General features: G+C 38.8%; 1 protein-coding gene across 7 annotated transcripts in view; it reads right to left on the bottom strand.

The window, feature by feature from the left end:
- The window catches only part of SCEL (sciellin), a 111511-nt gene that overhangs the window by 63330 nt on the left and 20881 nt on the right, over window positions 1-27300 (bottom strand). For 6 of the 7 annotated variants that reach the window (XM_010360531.2, XM_030922375.1, XM_030922377.1 and 3 more), the window contains exons 4-9: window positions 24736-24795; window positions 20791-20859; window positions 16876-16944; window positions 16259-16297; window positions 15165-15245; window positions 12651-12716 (exon numbers count right to left, since the gene is read on the bottom strand). In XM_010360531.2, coding sequence (XP_010358833.2) covers window positions 12651-12716; window positions 15165-15245; window positions 16259-16297; window positions 16876-16944; window positions 20791-20859; window positions 24736-24795 — 384 coding nt within the window. The remainder of the gene's footprint in view (window positions 1-12650; window positions 12717-15164; window positions 15246-16258; window positions 16298-16875; window positions 16945-20790; window positions 20860-24735; window positions 24796-27300) is intronic. The other variant, XM_030922379.1, reaches the window with a different exon arrangement.

The raw sequence follows: 27300 nt of genomic DNA, 5'->3' as shown, positions 1-27300 counted from the left end.
TTTCCTTCCAGAGGCAGAGGAAAGGGGGAAGGAGATGATCAGTCCTGGGTAATAATGAGGCTGTACAGAACACTAGATGTCTGAGGACAGGCAGGAAAGAGGTAACAAGGTGGAAAGGAGGATTACAAAAAGTAGAAATGGGATGGTGCCAAGCTTTACTTATGTTAGAGTCATGCTAATGACATACTCAATTTCTTCCATTTTAAAATGTCTAGGGCCTCAAAGAGGTGGGTAAATATGCATTGCATGGATCAGGGGAGTAGAGGTGAGTAGAAGTAGATCTGAGATGGTCTGGAGAATACACAGGAAAGAGAAAGATGGATATGTGGTTATGAAGGCCAAGAAAAGCGGAGGAGCATGTTTATTTCTGAGGGTGATGCATTTACACCCCTACTGGGCCAGGAGCCAGGCAATGCCACGTTGACTTCCATTTACCTCAAAGGAGCTTTCATTTGCATCACTGCAATGACAGCCACAGATGACAGAACTCAAGCCCTGGGGTGGGGCGGGCAATGAGAGGAGTCATTCATGTCGTGCCAGGAGCATGATGTGATGCCAAGCAGGGGGATTAAAATGCAAGAGTGAGGCAGGAAGCTGTGGCCAGAATATTTTGAAGAGAAGGAAACAAGAGACATTCATTGGAATGATCCTCATTGAATTCTGCTTTGAGATGCGATGTTTAAGCTCGGGTAAGTTGACCCTGGCTCTCCCCTTCGCCCATCCCCAGACACCTCAAGGCTCCTGCAGGATTTATGCCACCACACTAGTGGCTATCATGATGAGCTTTCAGAAATATAAAAGGTGAATTTCATGAGAAATATGTGAACACTTGCAGACTGTAGCTCAAAGGCCAAAGCTAAAAGAAATAACACTGTAAAGAAAGCTGTCTATATTATTTCATTTCCATATGCTGCTGCAAAGATCACATCTTTCCTCATGGCTTTTTTGCATAACATGCTTGGCTCTGCGACTTCTGTTCTAGTCTGGCTAGACATGTGAACATGTCTATTACTGCAGCACAAATCTAGGTTGAACAAAGAATCATTGTCTCTAATATTTAACTGTGAATTTTGTTTTCCCTTTTCATTGTGTTTAGCCAGGGTTTCAAACTGGTCTTTCTGAGGTTAAACCCTTGCTTTTTTCTCTATATCATACTGTAGAGAACCAATTCTTTTCCAGGTATTTTCACTGCAAATCTATTAAAAATTGATCGATCTGAAATATTTCCTTGCCCAAGGAAGGAGCCATTTGCTCAAAAAGCACTTACTCCACAATTGCCCAAGTTATAATGTTAGGACACATAACAGTATATTAGATGTAATTAGCCAGTCAAAGACAAGAAAAGATGTAGTCCATGCCTTCAAAGAGCTTGGAGAATGCAAGGCACATGTTCAAGAGTGGTTACTGTGATGATGCCTCGCTTTCTAGTGGCCAGTCAGTAAACCGTAACCTAGTAATGGAGCATGCACTGGACTAGAATTCTAGAGATCTAGATTCTAGATTCTAGACTAGCTTTGCCACCAACTTTCTCTTTGACTCTGGAAAAAGCTCGGATTCCCTCCGAAACTCTGGTTATTTGCCTATAAAAGGAAGAGATTGGCCCAGATCTGTGGATGGTAAACCACTACATGACTGAGGGAGGGTGGCGCTATTGCAAGGAATCCTCAACTCCACAAGTACCTTGACGTTCATGTACTGTGCTTTTCAAATGTATGTAGGTGCTGTTGTGGTTAATAAAATTTAAATTTAAGTTGGCTCTATAAGAACATGAGTCAACTTTTATTGGTCAGTAGATACAAAGATACACAAATTCAAGTATTGATAAGTCATAGCAGCTTTTTGTCCTTAGATGTTTTCTCAAAGACATAAAAATATTCCAACTATTATCAAGTGAACTAAAAAAAAAATGTTCGCATTAAAAAGGAGTCTACTCAAAATGGATCACACATCTATATGTCAAACATAAAACTACAAACTTTTAGAAGAAACCAGAAGAAATTTTTGTGATCATTAGTTAGGCAAAGAGTTCTTAAACATAATACCAAAAGCATAATTTATTTAACAAAACTTGATAAATTGGATTTCATTAAATTAAAAAAACACGTTGGCTCTGAAAAGTGCATCGTTAAGAGAATTGAAAAACAAGTCATACACTGGAAAAAATATTTGCTATTCACATACCTGAAAAAGGACTTCCAAGCACAATGTATTTTTTTAAAATTTCAAAACTCAACAATAAGTAAACAAACCAGCAGAAATAAAATCGGCAAAAGATTTAAGATACTTGGGCCGGGCAGGGTGGTTCACACCTGTAATCCCAGCACTTTGGGAGTCTGAGGCAGGAGGATCATCTGAGGTCAGGAGTTCAAGACCAGCCTGGCCAACATGGTGAAACCCTGTCTCTACTAAAAATACAAAAAATCAGCCAGGCATGGTGGCACACACCTGTAGTCCCAGCTACTCAGGAGGCTGAGGCATGAGAATCACTTGAACCCAGGAGGCGGAGGTTGCAGTGAGCTGAGATCACACCACTGCACTCCAGCCTGGGCAACGGAGTGAGACTCCGTTTCAAAAAAAAAAAAAAAAATTTAACAGATACTTCACCAAGGAAGATACACAGATGACAAACAAACACATGCAAACATATGAAAAGGGTGTATGTCATGGGTGATTCCATTTATATGACATTCTGCATATAGCTAAGAGAGGAGACAGAGAGATGAGAGGACAAAGACGGGCTGCCAAGTATGAAGACAGTCCCAAGCAAAATGCTGGTCCTTTCACCCCCATCCCCTACTCCCATTGTCCTCTCCCAAACCCTATGCCACAGCATGTCCCCATCACCTATACTTCACAGTCAGGCCTCCCTGCCTCCCAGTCTTCTTCCTCCAAAGCCATCTTCCACTCCCCTCCACACAATGCAAGCCTCCATTCCCTCAGGATGCTCTAATCCTGCCCAGTTTTAGCAGGAAAGAAACCTGATTTACATACTTGACACTAAGATTTGAATGACCAGAGATAGCCCCTTTAATCTGTCATGCTTCTAATTGAGGTGAAATTTACAGTCTCTAGTCGATAGAACTTTCAGCAATACTACTAAATGGTGAAATAATTTTTTTAAAAAAATCAAATTATTTGTTTTTTATGATTGGAGCAAGGTGACGTTTTTGAGAGTGCTTGACCCTAGGTATCCTGATTCTCACAGCTTCTTTCTCTATCCTACTTTTGAACCTGGAGCTTCCCTGTTTTCTCATATTTCCAGGAGCTCCCCTGCCAGGGGCAGAGGCAACAGGGGCTCCAAGAGAGGGAGGGGAGGTGGGAACCTGGGTTGGGCAAAGCAGGGATGCTTTGTACTTGTTGTTTGAATGTATGAGTTACTTCAAACTAGTGTTAGGGAATCAGGGACTGTCTAAGTTGTTCCCATAGGACTGAAAAAACTATAATTCATGATAAAGGTTAAGACCTTCATTTACAGATTCTGAATTAGGTTTCTCCTTGTTCTGTTCAAACTACACATTTAAAAATAATAAACTTAAACTCAGGCTAATATTTTAATTATTTTGAATGTTTAGAATGAGCAATCTAGGCATTCAGGTAAGATTTTTAAATTACTGTATTTTGATATTTTATTGCGTGTCATAGAATCTTAATTTCTACAAAAGAGATTCCAGTTAATATAAAAATTTTTTTGTTGAGATAAAAATGAGATGGATGTATTGCTTTTATTTAGCATGACATCAAACTTTGTAGAAGATTTGGTACCAATAGAGTTAAAAATGTTGCAGCATAATTAGAAAGGTTACATTTTACCATTTATAGTTACAGACAGAAAAATATAACTGTAGTGCAAGGTTGCCATGGCAACTCACTTCTCAATCAGGATATTTTTTTCCTCCTCCAAGTCTACCAATCAGCTAACGGGAAGTGAAATAACCACTGAAGGAGAAGAGGTCGAAACAAATAAGGATGAGAAATTATGTAGAAAATATTTATATGGTAATTTTCCTAGATGCGTTTCTACTGCTTTATCAAATATTATTTCCTTTTCTATCTTTAAAAATGATTCCAGAAAAAAAAAGCACATTCATTTCTAGTGGTGGCTTCATTATTGTTCCTAAATGAGAATAATGAATAACATTCATAAATATTCATACTGTCTGTTAAGCAAGTACTTTAGCTTGGCTTCCATGAGGTTCTTAAATGAGCTTTACATGTCATTTAACCACTGAATCTCCAAGTCACCTAAATACACAGTCAAAATCATTTGAATTTATCATAAACAGAATACAAAAATTTAATGGTAGGTTCTGAAATCAGAAAGAAATTCGACTTTCCAGAACTGTTATTTCTCTAGTTCCTTGTGATGAACCTGAATATTTCTCCAGATGGCTCCTATTATTCCCTCCATTGGCTCACGTCCGGCAAATGTTACCACTCTTTTAAAAGTCTCAGAGACAAGAAAGTGTTTAAGAACTTGAAAAATGAAGACATCCCCAAGTGTTTGCTGACACACTGCTTTTCCTCAGGCTTTCAGGCATATCATAAAACAAAAGAAGTGGGAAGAGGGGAACATGGCTCTGACTTTCTAGTAATTTTCTACATTGATGACACTTGCACTTTCTTTTGTACATATTCCAAATCTACGGCATATGGTCAGAGCTCAGATTACATAACAGCACAACATTAACTCTGAAAACAAACATGATATTCTAAAAAGGTACTTAGGCTCACCACAAATTATGAGTGGATACCTGCGCATAGTGTCTTACATTAAAAGACATTTTCCCACATAATATCAGATTTGGAATTACTGGATTTCCTGCTATCACTAAACATAATTGATAAAGTATAAATGCAGAGAATGTCCCATGGATGGGAAGCCCATAGTTCTACGCATACAAATACACTCACATAGACATGCCCATATACGCTGTACTCTCTGGCACTGGAACTTCGCTCCTCCTCTCCTTTCTGCCTGAAACGCCTCTATCCATACCTCCCCTTTGCATCTGGCTTACTCTTGCTTGTTCTTTAAGGCTTACCTCTGGCATTGCCTCTTTTGAGCCTACTCTACTCCAGATACAATGTCTACTGCCTCCCTCTCCACACTCCACATATTTTGTGGCTACCTTGACCTTTGTATTTATCATACTCCCGAGGACCCTCCCTTGGTGAGGGCCAGCCTTCATGTTTAACAATTCTGGCTCAAAATGACTCCCTGCTAGAAGGTGAGTTTTCTCTCTGTACTCCTTGCATCTAGCAAAGTGTTTTTTTTTTTAGCACATAGCCAGAGCTCGACAATTGTTTTGGAAAGGGAAAGAGACAGAGACAAGGAGAAACAGACAGGGAGAGAGAGAGGTGTTACTTAGCACATAGAATACAGCACAACTACAAAAAGACAAATAAGATAACAGGTTGAGGGAAATTCATTGTCTAGTAGATACGAAGAAATATTAAAATAATCGATCAGTCAATATGTACTTATTGACAAACTACTATGGATAAATTTACTTGATGATTCAAAGAGTTATAAGATGATGCCATTTAGTTGATGAGTACACTGCAATAGTAAGCGATGTGTCAAAGTAATGCACAGTTAATTGCTAAATGATAATCGAAGATGATAAGCCTTCTGAGTCCAAATGACAAAAGTCACACCTTAGGGTGTGAAAGCTTTGGGGAGGAAGTAAAATTCATGCCAGACTTTTTGAAGGATGGCTTGGTTTGAGATGGTAGAATCCATTGACCCGCACTGCCTTCACCCTATCTACCTCTCATTACACCTTACCTTTACCATGTAACCTTAGTCCCCCACCACACCTGATGTATAGATACACATCAAAGTTCCACTTCCATTTTCTTCTCATTTAATATTTTCTCAACAGGTGTCTTTACTCTATAAAGATACTACATTTTAAATCCCTGGGTTCATCCCCAAATTGGATCTTCAGAAACTGCCTTTTACCGGAGCACATTCCTTCCTCCCCTCTAGGTGTTTATCTTTGCTTGGGAATCACTGATACAAATATATCCCGCCAGTGTCCCAGACTCTACCTGCTCAAAACAAAGCACAGTGTCAGCTGCTTAAGACCAATTATGTACTCCCCATTCTGCTCCTATTTCTTCCCACATTGATTAGTGGCATTACTATGCTTAAAATCACCCTGGGCTTGAAAACCTAGCATTGTGTAATTTCTCTCCTTCTCCCAAATCCCACACTCCTATGGGGACCTGATCTCTGAGTTCCCTGCTAGAAGCTCTTCCTACAACATCAGATTTCCCAGAGAAGATGGATGTTCTTCTTATGCCCTCACAGTTGATCTTATGGTATGGTTATTTGTACATTCATATTCTCCAACTTTTGGGGCTATAAAGCTGCTGCCACTTTTCAGAGTTCTCTGCTCTGGGACTCCCATCACGATGCTGAGTGATATCACCTAGACATGAAAGCCCTTTCTCTGATCCCTCCTCCCCCCGGAGTCCCTTCACCCTCCTCCCTTGCTGGGTGGTGGTCTCTTTGCGGTTGCCTTTGGAGGTTCTCATGTGGCGAGTGACTCCCTCAGAAGCAAAACCTGTGAAAGCACCAGCCAAATTAGGCTTGTGGTATGCCTCTGCCATCTCATGGTCATATCTTTTTTCTCCATCAGCACCCTAATCCCTGGAACTCACTGCAATGATGATTAAATAAACACAGTAAGGAACACAAAGAGGTCCATGATAACTTTGATGTTTTAAGTGTGGGTGTGGCTGAATATTCAACTTACGATAACACAAGAAAAATTTAATTTTAAAAAATAGCATAGAATGCCTCTCAAAAGTGAATATGTCATCGTGTTTGGTTATGACAATAAGATTCTCTAAGAATAGGCTAGTGCAGGAAGAAAGGAGCTAACCTCCCCGACGTAAGTAGTTAACAGGAACTAGGGGCTGGAGAGCGAATGGAAGAAAGGAGTGAGGGGTTGTTGAGGAAAACAGCAGCAGGTGAAGGCCTGCAGAGAAATACCAGCCAACAAGAAATGCCCAATAACAGGGATGGCCAAAGAATTTATGAACAGGGATTTCCAATATTTCATTTTACATAGTTTGGTGTAGGCTTCTGCAATATGTTGCTACCACTCCCACCATCCCATATCTTTACTAAGATTTTATACAAGTGGCATTTGGACACATCAAGGAAACTATAGCTGGTTTAGTGTGGAAGTGAGAGAACAGGACAGAGGTAAGTCGGAAGTCAAATACTGAAGGGAAATCAGATCAAAACGTGGTGATACGGTTTGCCTCTCTGTCCGCACCCAAATCTCACCTCGAATTGTAGTACCCATGGGCCCCTGAGTCAAGGGTGGGACCAGGTGGAGGTGATTGGATTATGGGGGCAGTTTACCCCATGCTGTTCTAGTGATAGTGAGTGAGTTCTCAGGAGGTTTGATGGTTTTATAAGCGTCTGGTATCTTCCCCTGCTTGCCTTCATCCTGCCACCCTGTGAAGAAGGCTCCTGCTTCTCCCTTTGCCTTCCTCCATGGTCATAAGTTTCCTGAGGCCTCCCCAGGAAGGTGGAACTGTGAGTCAATTAAATCTCTTTCCTTTATGAATTACCCAGTGCCAGGTATTTCTTCATAGCAGTGTTGGAACAGACTAATACACATGGCCATGCCCTTTCTCACCAGTTCTATTCAAGAGAGTATTGGAAGTTCTGACCAGGGCAATCCGGTAAGAGAAACAAATAAAGCATATTTGAATAGAAAGAGAGGAAGTCAAATTGTTTTTGTTTGCAGATGACATGATCCTATATCTAGAAAACCCCATCGTCTCAGCCCAAAATCTTCTTAGGCTGATAAGCAACTTCAACAAAGTCTCAGGATACAAAATCAATGTGCAAAAATCGCTAGCATTCCTATACACCAACAACAGGCAAGCAGAGAGCCAATTATGAATGAACTCCCATTTACAATTGCTATAAAGAGAATAAAATACCTAGGAATACAGCTAACACGGGAAGTGAAGGACCTCTTCAAGGAGAACTACAAACCACTGCTCAAAGAAATCAGACAGGACACAAAAAAATGGAAAAACATTTCATGTTCATGAATAGGAAGACTCAATATTGTGAAAATGGCCATAGTGCCCAAAGTAATTTAGAGAGTCAATGTTATTCCCATTAAACTATCATTACAGGAGAATGAGATAGGAGACCGGGTTAGGATGAAGAAGGATGGATTTCATTTTGAACACATTGAGTTTCTGGTGTCTTTGAGACAGTGGGCAGTGGGCTACCCAAAGGCAACTCAGAGAAGAGATCTGGAGCAGATATAAATGAAGAAGTGGAGAGCACACAAATGGCCACTGAAACCCTGGATCTGGATGCTGCTGTTGAAAGGCAGAGCACAGAACAGGAGGAGAAGAAAGAGGGACTTGGAGCCTTTAGGAGCATCAACATTTAATGGCTTGGTAGAAAATGATGAGGAAGCTGAGGAGACTAAGGAAGAAGGGCTGAGAAATCGAAAAAGAAAGAAAATCCAGAAGAGCGTGTTGGGGGAGTGTGCTGGGTCTCGAAACACAACAAGAGAGATTTGATAAGGGCATAAAGAGTCAGTGGTGCCCTTTGAAGGGTGACTTGGTCATACAGACTGATATGAGCAATGTCATCAGTGACTTAGGGAAAGCTGTTTCCTAATGAACTAATGGTGATAGCAACCAGTAAATGGAGATGAAAAGCAGCATCAACTCTTCTGAGAACGTTGGCCAAGATGGAAAGAGAGGAAGGGTGTCAGCTGAGTAGGTCTGTAATATTAGGCTATCAAATTTTTAGGAGCTATATTTTTTAAGATGGAAGAGGTTTGAACATGGAAAATGGGGAAACCAGTGAAGCAGGACTTTGATCAGAGAGGTAGGAGGAGAGACAGAGGAATGTAACAAGGAACAACAGTTATAAAGCTAAAATTCTGATTCAGTCTTGATTAAAATGAAAATAAAACATGCTCTGATAAGAAGACTTCAAAGGATAATCTGCTTGGCATATCTTGATAATTCAAAACACTGTATTGGTTATTTCCATTCTTAGCAAGAGAAGAAAGAAGACAGAAAACATCAATATCCCAGTGGTTGAAATCACAACGACCAAGAAGCAAGCTTGGAAATCAGCTGGAAGGGCCAAAGGTTTTATTTAAGTTAAAAACTTTACATGCCATGTCTTGCTGTCATGAATTACAGCTACTCTCTTGAACATTTACAAAAATAGGACAAGAGGCTTTCAAAGATATTCAAGTCTTAACTCCAAAATTTTGTTTGATCACCCAGGTCTGAACTCTCTCATTGGGTAACTAATGTATACTATACATAAAATGACACTTCTCAGAAAAATTTCATTTTTTCTTTAGCTATAAAATATGATAATTTTAAAAAACTCTCTTTTCTCATTTCAGCTCTACTTAACCTCACCAGCCTTGTGTTAATTATAAACATATAATTACATGTAAGTATAGTTATAGATGTAGATGTAGGAATAGATATATTAATTATAAAGATAGACTAACATAGTTATAGGCATAGATATACATTTAAACAAAGGTATGATATTATGAGCTCTTCTGTTGTTAAAAAAAGTTTAAGACCTTTTGGGTGTGGTTTACATTGTGCTTGTAATAGATTTTAATCAAAACACAATACAACACAAGTTTCTAATCTGAACTTGATTTCTTCCAAAGTATAAATTAAGAAAGGAACAAATGAGAGTTGGGATAACCCATGGTGTTAAGGGCTACAGAGAGGACAAGGGAGGAAATTCTAGGAAAAGGACTCATTCCTGGATGACAGGGGAGTTTGATGGTCTTTTCAATTGTGCTGCACAGAAAAAGATGTATGGGAGAAAATGAAATTTCAGGGAAAGATTAGGTGGTGAAAAAAAGCTCACAAAACTAAGAACAGAAAAAGTGAGGGTGTCAGTCTTAAGTGAAAATTCTTCTGGAGAAGATGGGAGGGGAGAGAAAAGGGGGAGAGGTGAACACCAGTGTATTAGTGAAAGATAAAGGAAACGTTTAACATTGAGCTATTAGCTAGTGTTATCAATCATAGCCCCTCATTTTTATCTGTTTTTGACCTATTTTCATTTTCTTTGGGCTCCTCTGGGAACAAAGATATCTTTGTGAAGCCTTTACTCCCTTTCATCATTTAATAATTGCTTCTATTTTTCAGCATTTACTAAAAAGGCTGTTTCTCAGCCCTGGGAATGCACTGGCATTAAAGGTGAGAAATAGAAGCTGTACTTTCAGCTCTTCCAAAGAAAACCACTTCAGAAATCAAAGGCATTGCTATATTGTTATTATTCTCTCCTTCTCCTGAAGGCTTGGCATGACATATTTTTGATGCTCAAAGAGAAGTATTTTCGTTTAGCCATTATATTAATAATCTGTGACTCTAAAAAAGGAATGGATATATAAATTGATCAACCTAGCCTAATAATCTCCTCTTTCCCTTAGTTCCAGAGCTATGGATCTGAGCCAAGAATCAGAAATAGGAACATTGTAACTCATTTCATCTCCCATGTAAATCACATCCAGCAATGCATAAATTGTGAGGGAGGGCAGAGAGCCAAGCCCCATCAGCTCTGTGCAAACAGATCCACAACCTCAACAGGCGTTGATAGCATGAGATGTTAATTCATCCACGTTTTTACAATATTATATAACCAGTTGCTTTTTATAATGATATTGGAATAATGAATAATTGGAATGATGAGTTGAGGACAAATATGAAGTTATTTTAAAAATAGGTAATAAATAGATCTAAGAAAAGTACCAGTTATTCTCTATCAAGACAAAAATGGATGGATCTTAACAATACTCAGAAAAAATAATAACTAGGAGAACTCCTAGTTAACATTTTCCCCACTTAGATAGCTCCTTATATCAAAGGTATCACCCATAAGAAGTATCTAATAACAGCCTGAGGGGAAAGAATGTTTTAAACTCCAAATGTAATTCATACATGGCAGTTCATGTAATTGGAAGTCATCTGTAAATGAGCAGGTTCTAAAATAAAACATTGTAACAGCAGGTGAATGTGACTCCAAGTTGTGACTGCTCAACATGTTATAGAAATATAATTTGATGTAGTTATAGATGGATAGACAGATAGACAAACAGATAGATAGACAGAGATAGGATGGATAGATAGATAGATAGATAGATAGATAGATAGATAGATGTAATGATAGGTATAAAAAAAGTAACTCGAGCTCTTTCTATTGACCAACTAGAGTTTATTTACATCCTTATAGATCTCACTCAAATTATTGCAAAATACATGTATTTCTAAATATATCCATTACTTGGAAATGAAAGAGACAGAAGTCTGCACGGTAGATAAAAATTTTATAAAATAAGCCAATCTAATATTAAATGAGCACATAGTTTAATAGAATTTTGTTTTCCAATAGTCAGAATTAGAAAAACTGATCCCATTGAAACATGAGAATATTCTAGAAGTTGAGACATAAAAACATCTTTGGATACCTGAAGAGTAAACTAAATAGAAGACCTGTTTTTGTTTCTGAGTTAGTGATGATATTGATTATAGAGCACGCTTCTTTAAAGACCAGAGTGTAGGTTCTATGTTTTGTTCACTGATATATCCCAAGATCCTAGAATAATATCTGGCACACAGCAGTGTTTATTACATATTTATTACATTGAATTGGTGCTGGCATTCCTAGCATGGAAATAGTAGAATAAGGTGTCCTCCACCTGATCTATCATTTAGTTATAACTATTACTCTCAACAACAACAACAACAAAATTAGAAAACACTCATTTGTCACTTAACGTTTATGAACAACTTGCCACACATAACCTCATCCAGTTCTCCAGGTTCTGCATAGCCTGGAGACAGCTGGGCACCAGGAGCCCACATTGGAACCCCTGTCTGATGCCTGACTCTGTTCTCTCCTGCTGTCACTGTTAAGGATTAAGTAGTGTCCCCTCTGCCCCCAAAATTCACATGTTGAAGTCCTAATCCACAACTCCTCAGAATGTGACCTTGCTTAGAAATAGGGTCATTGTAGATGTAATTAGTTCAGTTAGGATGAGGTCATACTGTAGTAGGATAGACATGATTAGTTGCTTCATAACAAAGGGAAATTTGGACTCAGACGTGCACACAGGGAGAAGGTCATGTGAAGATGAAGGCAGCAATCAGAACAATGCTTGTACCAACTGGGCAATGTCAGTGACTACCAGGAAACCGCCAGAAGTTAGGGGAGCCCTCACAGTCCTCAGAAGGAACCAACCCTGATGAACCCTTGATTATGGACTTCTGGCCTCTAAAACTATGAGGCAATAAATTCCTGTTGTTTAAGCCACCCAGTGGCACTTCGTGGCAGTTTGCAGCACCCAGTTTGTGGCACTCATTTCTTTTGGCTGTAAGTAATCCTAGCAATCTAATGCAGCCACCTACTTACTCCTAGCAGTTTGTCAGATGTCCTACCAGGATACTTGTAGTCCTGAACTTACTCCCACTGGACACCCTCCAGTACAGAGCTGAGAGTTTACGAGATTGCCTCCAATTTATCCCAAAGCATCCACAATTATATGTTGTCGATGTCTGACATGTTCTTCCATCTAATGGCACAGCAATTATGCCCGACACCTTTCCCTTACCGTCTCCTGGTTCCTGTGCTTGAAGAGGCATTGTAACCTGGAGGGGGCGGTGGAAACCAGGACTGCCTGTTAAGAAACGACACAGTAATAAACATGGTGCTTGAAAGGCTGATCCCACCCACATGTCTGAAAATAATTTGACAGTTAAAAAGACAATGAGATTATACCAAGCCTTGGAAGTAAAATGAACACTATTTCATAAATGAAATAGGAAGTAACTGTCCTATATTCTAGGCTATCTGTTCCTCCAAGTAAACTTCTTTTCTCATTTCCTTTGGCACTAAGTAATGTGGACATTTCTTTTAAAAATAAATCTAAAGCAAACCTAGAAAATAATGACAATTGTTAAATCTAGATAGTAAATTCATATATGTTTATCATGTTATTCTCCCTGTTTTTTTTGCATGTCTGAACTACACAACAGAAATAACAATCTTACACTCTACTCAAAATACATATAGTTTTACTTTTATTTTTATTTTTGAGACGGAGTTTCACTCTTGTCACCCAGGCTGGAGTGCAGTGGCGCAATCTTGGCTCACCACAACCTCCACCTCCCAGGTTCAAGCAGTTCTCCTGCCTCAGCCTCCCAAGTAGCTGGGATTACAGGTGCCCACCACCATGCCCGGCTAATTTCGTATTTTTTAGTAGAGACGGGGTTTCTCCATGTTGGTCAGGCTGGTCTCAAACTCCCGACCTCAGGTCATCCACCCACTTGGGCCTCCGAAAGTGCTGGGATTACAGGAGTGAGCCACCACGCCCAGCTTCAAAATATAATTTTTTAAAAACTGTGGGCCAGGTGCAGGGGCTCACGCCTGTAATCCCAGCACTTTGGGAGGCCAAGGCAGGTGAATCACCAGGTCAGGAGCTCAAGACCAGCCTGGCAAAAATGGTGAAACCCCGTCTCTACTAAAAATACAAAAATTAGTTGGGCGTGGTGGCATGTGCCTATACTCCCAGCTACTCGGGAGGTTGAGGCAGAGAATTGCTTAAACCCGGGAGGCAGCAGTTGCAGTGAGTCGAGATCACGCCATTGCACACTCTGTTTCCAAAAAAAAAAAGAAAGAAAGAAAAGAAACTGATAGAAAACTCTGACAAGTAAGAATATTGAAAGTGTAAGTGAATATCATAGCAGCACTAGCTTCAGTTCTAACCTCAATTAGAAAGATGTCCTCACATCACTAGGTCATAATTTTAGTTGGTAGCAATAGCTAAGCAGAAAGACCAAGATACGAACAAAAACTGAAGATATTCAGATGAGAACGGTATGCACTACAGAAGAAAAGGCAGACAGGAAAGCTGGCCTTAAATTGTTTAAGTAGGTCTCTTCTCTGAGCCACTGCAGAGCTGAACTAAGACAAGTTACGAGTCACTCAAGGCAGATCCCAGCTCCAGATAAGGAATAGATGCTACCCAGGAGAGCAAGTCAAAGATGTGTCCCAAAATAATGAGAGTCTTATTGCTGGCTTCAGTGACCCTGAATTATGCCCAAAATGTCAGAGGAAAGATTCTTGCACTAGGTAGGAGATTGAACTGACTATCCTAAAATTTCTCTTTCAAACTTAGGAATCTGTTTTTACCAGGCAAAGGGTCAAGGGGCATGAAATTTGGGTTCAAGGGAAAGATGAATCACATTTCTGAGACTTTGCAGCCTCAACTAGAATTTTGTTGAAGGAAAAAAATAGAATCAGTCATTTTTCTCCAGCAGCACCATGGCAATGTCAGCCGGTCCATCAACAAACATTGAATACCTACCCTGTACAGAGCCTGGACCCAGGTACAGACAGGGAAATTGAGAAAATTTAAAAACATTGATGTTTGTAAATGCTTATTTTCCATTTGCATCACAATTCATAGCCCTGGGGTTTTTTCAACATGCAAACCTCTCTTCCACCATCAGGTTCTGTCTCATGAAGAATATTTGGTCACCACTGGTCCAACTACTCCTCCGTGCCTGGTAATTACATAGGACTCAGCACCAGCAGAATGTGGGAGACCATGCAAAGGAGGTCGGTGGAGGAGGCAAGAATCAAACAAATACAGATGGATGTCTCCAGAAAGGGTCTTTGACTCTGCATTTGGAAGCAAGACCAGCCCAATCCACAGAGTGGAGGCGGCATCTCCACATACAGGCCTGTTTCAGGAGCATGGCAGCATGTGGCCCTACATTCATCATTATTTCAGGTTAAGGCATTCCCAGCAGCAACTCTCCATGAAACATGCTACCTCAAGTAGTTTGCCTTTTAACATGTGAGCTCTATCATCTAAAACATTTCCAGAAATTCAAGGCCCTAAAGGAACTGAAAACAAGACTCTACATTTGAGAAAGAGATTGTTGGGGGAAAGAGCTGAAGTTCGGGAACAGCAGAATGTAGATGCTGGATCCCCGCCAAAGAGAGGAGGAAGCTTTCTAATGCTGCCTGGGAGTTTGGTGGATGACTTGCTTCAGAAATTAATAAAGAACAGTCTTTCATAGTATATCAGCAAGAGGCAGACACAGTGAGTTCATTGTACCTCTTCTTTTTTACAGGAGTAGTAGCAGAAGTGGATGCTATGGTGTTGGAGGTGTTTGCATTCAATGAACCGCCAGGTTGCCTGTTTAATGACAAGAACAACAATTAATCACACTCTCAAACTTTTTCATTTCAGCCTACCTTTGAAAAGTCTTAAATTCTACTCATATTCCTGCCTGCTCTCTGTTCATCACAAAATGTTTCACTTGAGGATGGAAAAACAGCCAAAAATCTTCTCCCTTAGTTGACATATTTTAGAAGTTGTCAGGTTCTCATAGAACTAGCTAAAACTAAAGGAATAAAGAAGTGATTCATAAAATGACATTAACTGTCTGAAATTCACACCAATCAATTCTGGCATGCTACAGATTCAGATTTCTTTTATTCCTGTGATTGTATTGTGACTAATTATGTTGCAGTTTTTTGCATTAGAAAAATTTTAAAATCATACCATCTTAAGTCTCTATCTAGCATTTATTCATATATGCAGATCCTCAAAAATGGAAGTGACCCAGGCCCGTTGCAAGCTCTGAGAGGTGTGATCCAGTGTATAAATCACTTTATACATAAATAGGAATTCAAAAATAAAATAAGTTTACAAATATGTCTGATTTGGGCTGCTTGTAACCACCAGTAGTACACTCCAGGGAAAATGTATTTCATTTAAATAGATTTTTAGCTCACCCTATGATTTCCCAACTCAATTTTCTCTGAAGGAGGAGGCGTAGATGTGAAGGGTGGGTAGGGAAGGAAGTGAGATGTGGAGGAAGGGTTAATTATTGTGGGAGTAGAGAGAAGAAAAGTCCTGTGGGGGAAAAAATAAGGAGTCTAGATTTTAATAAAGAAGAAGAAAGAAAGGATCACCTAAGTTTTGTTGTTTGGTTAGAGTAATGATTGGAAATCTTTTTTTCTGCAAAAGTCCAGATAGTCACATTTGGACCTTTGCAGACCATTTTGGTATTGTCTTCTACTACTCAACTCTGCCAGAGCAATAGGGGCATGGCTGTATTCCAATAAAATTGGCCTGAGGTGGTTTTCCCTGGTTTTTCTTGAACACATAAAAAGAAATATACTACAATTAGAAAGAATACATACAACTTTGTTACTTCTGGTGATCTAAACATGGACGTGCTCCTGGTAAAAGAGAAAGAAAGCAAAGTTTGAACAATGAAGAATGAACATTTGCATCTATTTGGAATTATTCTTGAATTTAGAGTTATTAAAAGTTAGACAATGGTGAGAGAAAGAAATAGAAAGTATTATATTTTAATAAATTTCGTAAGATCATTTCATGATTTTGTCTCTTGTACTAGAATCCAAAGAATTTTTTTTCTTCTGAAAATTTAGTGTCGTTTAAGCCCAGTGTTTTTATTTGTTGGATTCAGTAATTTTCCTTAACAATAATAATGTAAAATTTGCATTTGCACCTATTTCATAATTTTGCCACCAGGACAACTTAAACAGAAACATAAATGTGGTAAGAATGGTGATTTGGAGCTACTAATGCTCTTGATTTTTAAGCTAAACAACAAGATTTTATTCTAGCCATGCACAGGAGTAATGATTTTTACTCCTGAATTTCTGCAATAAAAATATAGAGACTAGGAATTTACAGAAAGATATCAAGTAGGATTGAAGAATTGCAAGTACATAGGTAACACTTAGAAAAATGTTATACTTGAGCCTTTCCCATAGTTAGTAGATACTGGTACCTATTGGTTAGTTGTTTATCCAAGGTATTGGCCTTATATGTTTTAGCAGCATCATTTCTGTCTGAGATCCTTTATAAAGAAACAAGACAAAAGTCTGAATAAACATTTAAATTGTCAAACTCCTTTCAGACCATTTTCATGCTAGAATAGCTTAACAACATAACCTTTCTCCCATAAAGAGAACTATTTTTCAAGTGTTACATTTTAGAAAATTTGTAAATAAAAAGAAACTACTTATGACAAAATCTACTTATGACGTTGTTTTAATAGAGTTTGAAATTTTTATTTTTTTTATTTTATTTTATTTTATTTTATTTTATTTTATTTATTTTATTTTTTGAGACAGACTCTTGCTCTGTCGCCCAGGCTGGAGTGCAGTAGTGTGATCTCAGCTCACTGCAACCTCCGCCCACAGGGTTCAAACTATTCTACTGCTTCAGCCTCCTGAGTAACTGGAACTATAGCCACTCACCCCCACGCCCAGTTAATTTTTGTAGTTTTAGTAGAGAAGATGTTTCACCACGTTGGCCACACTAGTCTTGAACTCTTGACCTCAGGTAACCCACCCGCCTCCACATCCTAAAGTGCTGAGATTACAGGTGTGAGCCACTGCGCCCAGCCTGAAATATTAAAAGTGTTATGCCTTTTGCCTGTTTGTCTTTCTGACTCGTCGAGCATTTAACTCATTAACTATTTTCATTTTCATTATTGTCTAATGATATATCTTGTCAATGACAGTACTTCCTAAGTCAGTGAAAGGTGTCAATGAAATACTTTTTTGTTTTTTTAATGGTTTGTGGCATAAACAATATGATATGTTTGCCAAACACATTTTCTTTTCTTTCTGAGCAATCAGGGAGACCACATTTCCCAACCTTCATTGCAATTAAATTGGGACCATGTGATTGAGCTCTAGACTAAAGAGTGTGGGCAGATGTGTTATCTGCCACTTCCAGACCCATTGTAAAACCTCCTGGTGATCTTCCGTGTTCTTTCTTCCCCCTTCTACTATGGCTTTGGTACGCATGGCAGCATAAAGATGGCAGCATTAAAATATGGAAAGAACTTAGGTCCCTGAGTCACTTCATGGACTCCAGCAAATCACACTGGACTCTGATGTGTCGAGCAGTACCTTATAGTGTGTTAAACCATCTAGATTTGGAAGAGAGGAAGCAGACTTGTTAAAAAGTTACTCTACCTTGACAAATTAGTTTACTTTGACTAATACATGTAATGAGTCCAAATGATCATTAGAGATTTTAATCATTCTAATCTCATAGATCTAGAAAAGCTGTGTTCATCTGCTTCTTGAGTTAGAAAGGACAAATAAGGAAGGTTATCATTCTCTGCCAATGGTGGGATCTCATAACTTCGGCCCCTGTTCCTTCTTTCCTTGTCTCATACCTACTACTGTTTGCTGGTCATTTGATATGCTTTCTCTACTGTCCAGAACATCCCTGCAAGGTAGGTATAATGATTTTCATTTTATAGATAAAGAAATGGAGTCTCAGAGTCATTGTGTGGCTTTCTCTTGGCAACACAAATAGAAAGTAGTCTATCTCCCAAGTCATTCACTGGGATCCAATGTCATATATTCGATTCTGTAGTATGATTGTTCCCAAAACTCATATATGAGGTTAACACATCTTCCTTTAGTCTTTATTCTTCACCTCTCACAATCACTTTCATGCTACCTAGGGGATAAGTCTATCAATGGTAATGGAGAGAACTCTAAACCACCATTTCAATATGTATGTTGATTTCATATTGCTGGGGGATATTAATTTTGCATTTATCCTGGAAATTAAATTTCTGTCAACTAGTGATATAAATTAGGTTATTTTAATAAAAATCGGTTTTGGAGACTTGGAATACCCAACAATGTAATTAGCAACATGATCAGAAAAGCTGAAGGAAAAGTTATACTTTCACAATGGAGCACTAGGGGGCCTCCTAACCTAGGTTTTCCAAATTAGTTATAACCCACTATCTCTGCATGCTACATACACGTTTGTTTATGTTTCTTTTTCACACCTCGTCTTTTACACACATAAGTATATTTTAAAGGGAACTTTTCAAATGCAAACCCAGTAATTTTCTCATATTCATTAAAACAATTTATCTGCATCATTATTAAAATGCAAATGCACACATACCGGATATATTTGATCATCCTCCTCCTAAAATTATTTCATGTCTTACATTTTGGAGTGGCCCACATTACAGAAGTTCGGCTCCTGCTAACAGGACTTGCCTTTCTTTACTGACGCCTGTGTTCTCTTCCTCAAAGCTATTTCCACATCTAGTACCTTGGGAATGAGCTGCCAGAATACTTTTTCCAAACATACCACTAAAGTGTATAAATAAATCATGTAATCTCTGGGCCTGCTTTCGAGGGTATAAAATGAAGGGCTTGGGATATATTGGTGATTCTGAATCTCAGCTGCACATAGAATTACTTTATAAGCTTGAAAAAAATGCTTGAGTTCCACCTCAGGCTAATTAAATCAGAATTTGAGGAGTGAGGGGTAGTAGGATAGAAGGCACCAATAAAGTTTAAGAGCTCCGTCAGTGGTTCTAATTTATAACTAAGGCTGAGAATGACCTAACTACATTGCCTGCGAGGTCTAGTCTATTTCCAGCATTTGTAGGCGGTGTCTCAGCAGACCTGACATAAACGTTCAGACACATAGCCTACAAAAGCTTAGGTCTTCCACCTTACTTGAGGCTCAATTATCTCACTTTAAAATTCATTCCTAGAAATAAGGTTTCCTTCTTCAATTAACCATCTGCAAGTCCAGGATGAATGGACAGAGGTATTTTATCTACCTCTTCTCTATGCACCGTTGTGGAGATGAGGTCTTGTACATATACTACAAACTCATTTTTGACAAGGATGATAATTTTTAAAAGAGAAAGACCAACTCTTTAGGATACCAGTGTTGATTGTCCTCTATTAGGGTGACTGACTTAAAAGCCTAGGAATAGTGCAGAAGGGATATACATTTGCTACATTAATCAACACTGGCACCGTCTGAGTTTAGAATCTATTGGATGCTGTAAGTTACCATGTATTTTCTTAAAACCCAGTAGGTGCCATTTTTGCCTACAATTGCAGCACATCTTCAGCTGCAAGGAGTAAACTCAACTAGCACTGGCTTTGGGTATTCATGGTACCTATTTAATAGGAGTCCAAAAGACTCCTATTAAAGATGCTAACTTCGTCCTTTACTTCTGTTTACTAAGCATCTCTACCAAATCTAAACTAAAAATGTGATTTGTGGCATTTATACTTCAACCTGAATAGAAGTTGCCCTATTTTCCCTGTAGAGATGAGCGCTTTCCCTCCATGTAAGAAGGAACTAACAGCAGGCACATACATTGGACTCATTCTATCAGCCCTATGGAGACTCCAGTGTCGAAAGAGTATTTTCACTTTCTAAAGAGAAAGTAAAGAGCTAATGTCTCTGTCCTGGAGTGTATTGAAACTATTGTATTATTAAAATTTACAGTCTCTCCATAAAGCAGTTGCACGGACTGATGTTTTTCCACCCTCAGTGTGGAAGAACCAAATGTTGGAACAAGGATTACACATATTCACAAAAAAACCCTATATTCTTCATTTTAAATTGAACTAACGGATTCCGCGCAGTACTCACCCTAGCTGTACGCAAATCAGTGTCTCTAAGAATTGTTCACATCAACCTACTATTAGCAAGATTTTAGAAATGCATCTAGTCAAGATTTAGTGAGATTTGAAGAAAGTAATTCAATTCTTAGAGCCCTCCATCCCTGGGAATAAAATACCAGCAATTCAAACCTTATTTTGGTAAACGTTTAAATTCTTCATAACTTTATAAGAAAAGGAATTTCATATGTCATGCATTCTACTTACATGGTTCAAAAGAACCTTACCTGTCCAAAGTGTCATCAGAACTATACCGACTAATTGTAGCTTTTGACACATCTCTCTCATTTACTTTCCTGTAGCAAAAATAATTACCAAAAAAAAGTCAAATAATTATTAAAAAGTTTATAAAACCTATATGGCAATATTTTGACCTATTTGAGTAGGAAATGTACACGTTACCAAGGAAAGATAGATTTGGAGTACCCAAATCTTCCAACTTGGATGGAATAAATTATGGAAAATCCGATATCCTATGCTAATAAAAGATTCTTCTCTGGCTTCAATTATTTCAAACAACAATGTAACATATTCAAATTAGGGATAAGGATATGTAAATCATACAACACAACACGCAAAATGGTTAATAACTAATATGTACTCTTGTCAATGTTGTTTATTTCTACATAATAGGAACTCAATCTTTTATACTCAACTATATTTTGTTTGCAGAATTTTAGCAGTGCCATAAACCAGCACCATGGACTAAATCCATAAATGCTTTGTTTAATATTCAGCACCATGGACAGGGTTGAAAGAAGGGAACTTACAGGGAGAAGGAGGGGAAAGACAGCAAAGAAAGGAAAGGAAGGAAACAGGAAAAGCTGGGGAAAATGAAAAGGAGAAAGTGGGAAGCAAGAGAAGGGAAGGGTAGGAGGAAAAGAGGAAGAGAGAAGAGTGACAAGAAGAAGGAGAAGAGAGACAAGGGCAAAGAGAGGAGGGCAAGACAGATGAGCAAAAATGGGGGGAGGGATTTAGAAAATAACAGAAAAGAGGATAGAAGGCTCAATAGAAGGAATCATGATCATGGAAGCAAAAGAAAGATCTTGATCAAACATAAAAAAGCCTGTTTAATGCCTCCTATAACCCTATGATATAAAGCAAGCAAGCTTTTTGGAGAATTCTCCATTATTTATTGTTTCTTTTTTCAAGTATCATTTAAAGCCGTCCTATCCAAAGTATTGCATTAGAAGAAGTACTAAGACTAGGTACTAAAGATTTAATTTTAAACTTGATGTGGCATATTTTCACTAAGCAACTATTTGGATGTATTCAATATAAAAAGTACTACAAATAGTGCAAAAAGTATATTTGCTGTATTAGTAGTGGAGAAAGTAACATTTGCTATATTAATCAACACAGTTGTACTAATAAATATAAGGAAATCTAGAATAAAATAACTATAGCTGCCATCTACAGAGTAAGACGAACAAATCAGGAATGTATCTCCAAAGACAGAAAGTAGTGAGTGCCATAAAAGAGGTTTAGGTAAGGTGTAAGGAAGTTCTAAGTCGAGAAAGCTGATTTCTAGGTATGCAAACCAGAGAAGGCTTTATGGAATGAAGTGCAGTTTGAGCTGGGCCTTGGAGGGGAAATAGATGTGGAATAGATGTGAACATTTTCGAATAGAGGTAGAGGGAACAGTATCAGTTGAGTCAAGAAAAAAAGTGAAGAAAAATGCCAGATACAACTCCCCCAAAGTTTAATACAACCCCAGAGTGAAATCATGGCGTGGTTCACCATAGTGTGTAATGTGTAAATGCAAGCAGGTGCTGGAGGGCCATCTGACCCCTTCCAGAAAACAGCCCCTCCCAAGACACTATCACTATGTCTCTTGGTGGCCGTTGTCTTCCTACTGCTTATCAAACTTGTAAGACAAGTTTCAACATGTTATTTTCATTCTCTCCCCTCCCTCACTTTCAACTAGGATGCAAGTTCTGTGAAAGCAGCGACTTTCCAATTGTGGATAATATGAAGGTATTATCTAAGGTGATGACAGTATATTATTTATTTTCCTTTATTTTCAGACCCCACTCATGTCAGCTCTCTGCACACATTGTCATCTCTGCTGGAAGTGTTTCTTTCCTTGCTCCATGCCCACCAGCCGGTCTTGCCCATTTGGGAAATTTTTCCTCATAATCCTTCAAGCATCATCACCAACACCAAAGACCACTTTCATGGTGAGGTCTCTGATTATTTAGGTAGAGTTAGTCTCCCCTCCTTTCTATTCCCATAGTGCACTCACACACCTCTACTATAGCACTTCCCGTGACAAACTTTAGTATTTTCATTTGTGGATATGTTTTCATGAATACAAGAGCTCCTTAAGGTCAAAGATTATGTTCTATGCATCTTTGTATTCCTGGAACCTGGCACAATGCTGGCACATAGTGGGCGCTCCAAAGTGGCTGTTGGGTGGGCATCAAGGTAAAGACAGCCTCTGTAGAGCAGAAAAATGACAAGTGACACCCTCTGAGCAAGTACCAGGAGAAAAACAATCTGCCCAACTCTTTTAGGGAGATTGATTCTGTGATGTTAGTTATAGGTCAAGGGGGAAATGTCTAGGGCTTACAGATTTTTGTTCCTTAAAAGACTGATATGCTACTTTAGCCACAATGCTGGCCACCACGAGGAAGGGTTCAGGAAACCAATACAATTTAAAATATGAAATAAGCATGAAAGGGATTATGCTCCTGTTAACCTAAAACACATTGTATGTACATTAAGAATATGAAGCATATTTCACACTTAAAAAACACAAGGGTCTGTGTTCTTTAATCATTCCAGAGAAAGGTGAATAACATACAGGCAGCAATTTCCACTGGGTGGCTGGACTCAAATGATGAGCCTCTCCTTTGTTGGTGAGATCAGAGCCAGCTGAGAACCAGGCTCTGATCTTCAAAACCATAAAGACTAAGGACAGGGCCTCGGCAGAGTCTGCCAGATCACAGAACAGTAAATCAGATGAACTAAAAAGCTGGCATCGGGAAAATGAAATGGCAACTCTGTGTAGAGGGTTATATGCTCAGCACCCTTAAAACAGGTCAAAATTATTAAAAAGTTTAAAAGGGTTGAGAGAAATTCATAAACAAAAGTTTCCAAAATAGACATGTCCCAGGTGTCTGCTTAACTTTTTAAGATCCATGCCATAGAAAACATCCACACTCCCTTTCTAATTACATTTTAATGACAAACAGACACAAGCTACTAGACCAGATAAAACTTGTGTCTGATAAATAATTAGGTTCTTCTGATGGGTGTGGTTGTTTGTATGTATGTGAGTACAGGTGTGTTTTAGTAACAATATTCTCTATTTTTTATCAATCCGAGATTATTTACATCGTTGTGATTACTGTTTTGTCTTAATTTTTCTACTAAGTTGCTTTGATCAGTCTATTTGCCACTGAGGATCAGTTCATGTTTTCCCACTAGCCCAGGAGTTTCCAAAAAGAAAGGTACTGTACCACAAAGCAAGTGAACTCTGGAGTTGTTATTTCTGTGTTTTAGGATTCCTTTCCCTAAGGTTCAGAGATATCTAATGTGGTCATGTTGCTGTTGTTGTTTGTTTGTTTGTTTGTTCATTTGTTTGTTTGAGAAATAGGGTCTTCTTCCATCACCCAGGCTGGAGTACAATGGAGCATCACTGCCCACTGCAGCCTCAGTGTCTCAAGCTCAGGCAATCCTCCCACCTCAGCCCCTGGAGCAGCTGGGATGACAGGTGTGTACCATCACACCTAGCTAATTAATTTTTATTTATTTATTTATTTTTTAGACACAGGGTCTTGCCATGTTACCCAGGCTGGTCTCGAACCCCTAGGCTCAAGTGATCCTCCCACTTTGGCCTCCCAAAGTTTTGGGATTACAGGCATGAGCCATGGCACCCTGCCTGATCTGATCGTGTTTCTATGAGAGTCCTTTCTCTGCCTGTCAGGAGGACCACCTCTGTGGGATGCACAGAGGGTTGGTTATGTTCTGCCTCCAAGTCATGGTTCTGGAGAGGCAGAGTTTCCTTGTGGAAACCTCTGATGATATCACAGATTCTCCTTCACATGCCCAGAACATCGGAGAAAGCCCGAGGCATGCTGAAAATATTCAGCTGTCTTAAACAAGTCTTCTCTGAAAACTATCATCTTTGTGTTTCTGCTCATGATGTAACACACCTGAACACCCACCTGTCCAATGCATCATGGGAATTATGTCGGTTGAGCACCACCCTACCATAATTTTCATCTCTGCAAAGAAAGAACAAAAGTATGTCACATAGAAAGTTACCACAATATTGGCTAAGCACCAAATGAGAGACATGAGGGCAAGCTCACAATTTTTGGCAAGGTTAATTCATTTTACTTCAGTTGTGAGAACACAAAATTATGTATCTATTTTAACCAGTCACCACTTGAAAGAGCATGAGAAAAGAAACAAGTTTGTCAGTACAAATGATCATTTATCCCATGAGGTTTGCACATGATTCAACAATGAATGAGTGTTGTGATGTGTTTTGTTTTATCAGACTGTGGGAATATGAGCCCATTTGCTTTATATGTATTAGAAGAGTCCCTTTTGGCTTGAAGTCAAATACAAAAGCTTTCCACAAATTGTGTTGAAATTTAAGCAAGCTCATTATGTCTGGATATGTTGGTGGACTTGACAGTTCTCCTTCATAAAATGTGGGAAACTCAGTACCAATATTTGTGGTTAAGGAGATTAATAATTCACAGGAGACCTAGACCATTTTTGAACCATGAGAATACAGTTTGCTCTAGTTAATCATTAAAATAATCCTATGAATTAGGCAGTGAAGACACTGTCATATCCAGTTCACAGATGAGAAAATTGATTGGGGATTTTGTGGCTTTCCTAAGACCACAAGGTTAGCAAGTAACAGACATGGGTTTAGGACCCAGATCTTTTCATTGCAAACCATTGCTATTCCAACTGGTCAACCCTGCAATCAACCTTCATATGTAAAATCTCAAAGTAATATCATTCTTGTTTTGTACAGTGGAACTGAAAGTACAGGCCCTTTCAGGAAATGTCAAAACATGTAGTGAAGCCTTTGGATTTGAGCCAAGACAGAAAGTACCTGAACCTATTTCATGTCAACCCAACCAAACCTGAAATACCACAATTTCCTGGTTATGCTCCAGTAACATTACTCAACCCTCTGGTACTTCTTCTTTTTTTTTTTTTTTTTTTTTGACAGAGTCTTGCGCTGTCTTCCAGGCTGGAATGCAGTGGTGCAATATCTTTGCTCACTGAAACCTCTGCCTCCTGGGTTCAAGCAATTCTCCTGTCTCAGCCTCCCGAGTAGCTGGGATTACAGGTGCCCGCCATCACGCCCAGCTAATTTTTGTGTTTTTAAAGTGGAGATGGGGTTTCTTCATGTTGGCCAGGGTGGTCTCGAACTCCTGACTTGCCCACCTTAGCCTCCCAAAGTGCTGGGATTACAGGCCTGAGCCACCACGCCCGGCCTCTGGTACCATTTTTAGTGAAGCTATAAAAGAACTGTAGTAGACAATTAAATAGAAAGATGAACAGTAAAAGTGAAACAATGCCAGCAAATATATACTCTCAAAGACCCCAAGAGAACTTTCCTATCTTCCTCCATATCTCTTACTGAAATTTTTGAAAGAGCAGCAGATACCAGGCATGTTTTTATCTGAGGCAGAATTATAACACACAGCCCAGAACTGGGCCAGGGAAAATCAGGGAAGCATCAAAGCCAATTTTCCCTTCATTCAGCAGCTCCTATGCCATCCAAGTTGGCTTCCCTGGGTTTTCTTGGGGAGGCATGCCTGGTATAAAAGCAACATTCCTCCCAACTATGATTTGTCTTATACGTTCTATCTTCACTCGTCTGTGTAAATATTGGCAATCCAAAATGTATGGTCTACATTTGACATGACACTATCACCACAGAAAATTGGAATTGCTCTGACAGAAGCAATAAATGCTGTTTCACGGAAGGAAATGATTGTTGTCCAATAGTGCTAACTCCAGAAGTTAGTGTGAGTCTCTAAATCTCTAAACTCCTGTATATTTCCTTGAAATAATAATATTCAATAACAGAAATTAATAGATATTTTAAATTTAACATTTACATGAATGACCCTCAAATAACCATATCTGCACAGCTTGTAGATAGTTTAGAGTAAGTATCCTATAATGCAAGATTTCCCAACTTCAGGACTGTTGACACTTTGGGTTTGATAATTTTTTGTGTGAGAGCTGTCCTGTGATTTATAGGATGTTTACCAGCATCCCTGTTCTCTGCACATTAAATACCAGAAGCACTCCCCAATTTTAACAACAAAAATGTCTTCCAACCTTGCCAAATGTCTCCTGGAGGTAAAATTGTCCCTGGTTGAGAAACATTTGTGTAATGGAAAAACAATGAACCATGTTAAAATCTCATCTCTACCACTAAATAGCTATGTGCCACTAGACAAGTTACTTAGCTTCTCTGAGCTCAGATCCCTCTTCTGTAAAATCAGGAGATATAACACCTACCTTGTGTTTTATTGTAAAATTATTAGTGCTTTATACATAAAGTATCCAACATCAAGCTTAATAATAAAGAAATTATAAAATGTCTACATAATTTATAACATACACACATCATATATATCCGGGCTGGACAAACACCTATTGCAAATCTATATTGGCAATGAGGCTATATGCCTGTGGCCATAGTTTTCAAATCTTTAAACCTCTCAGCTAGTAGAAGTAATGCTCAA

This window comes from Rhinopithecus roxellana, chromosome 18, assembly GCF_007565055.1.
Source record: "Rhinopithecus roxellana isolate Shanxi Qingling chromosome 18, ASM756505v1, whole genome shotgun sequence".
Lineage (NCBI taxonomy): Eukaryota > Metazoa > Chordata > Mammalia > Primates > Cercopithecidae > Rhinopithecus > Rhinopithecus roxellana.
This window is presented reverse-complemented; position numbering and strand designations above follow the sequence as displayed.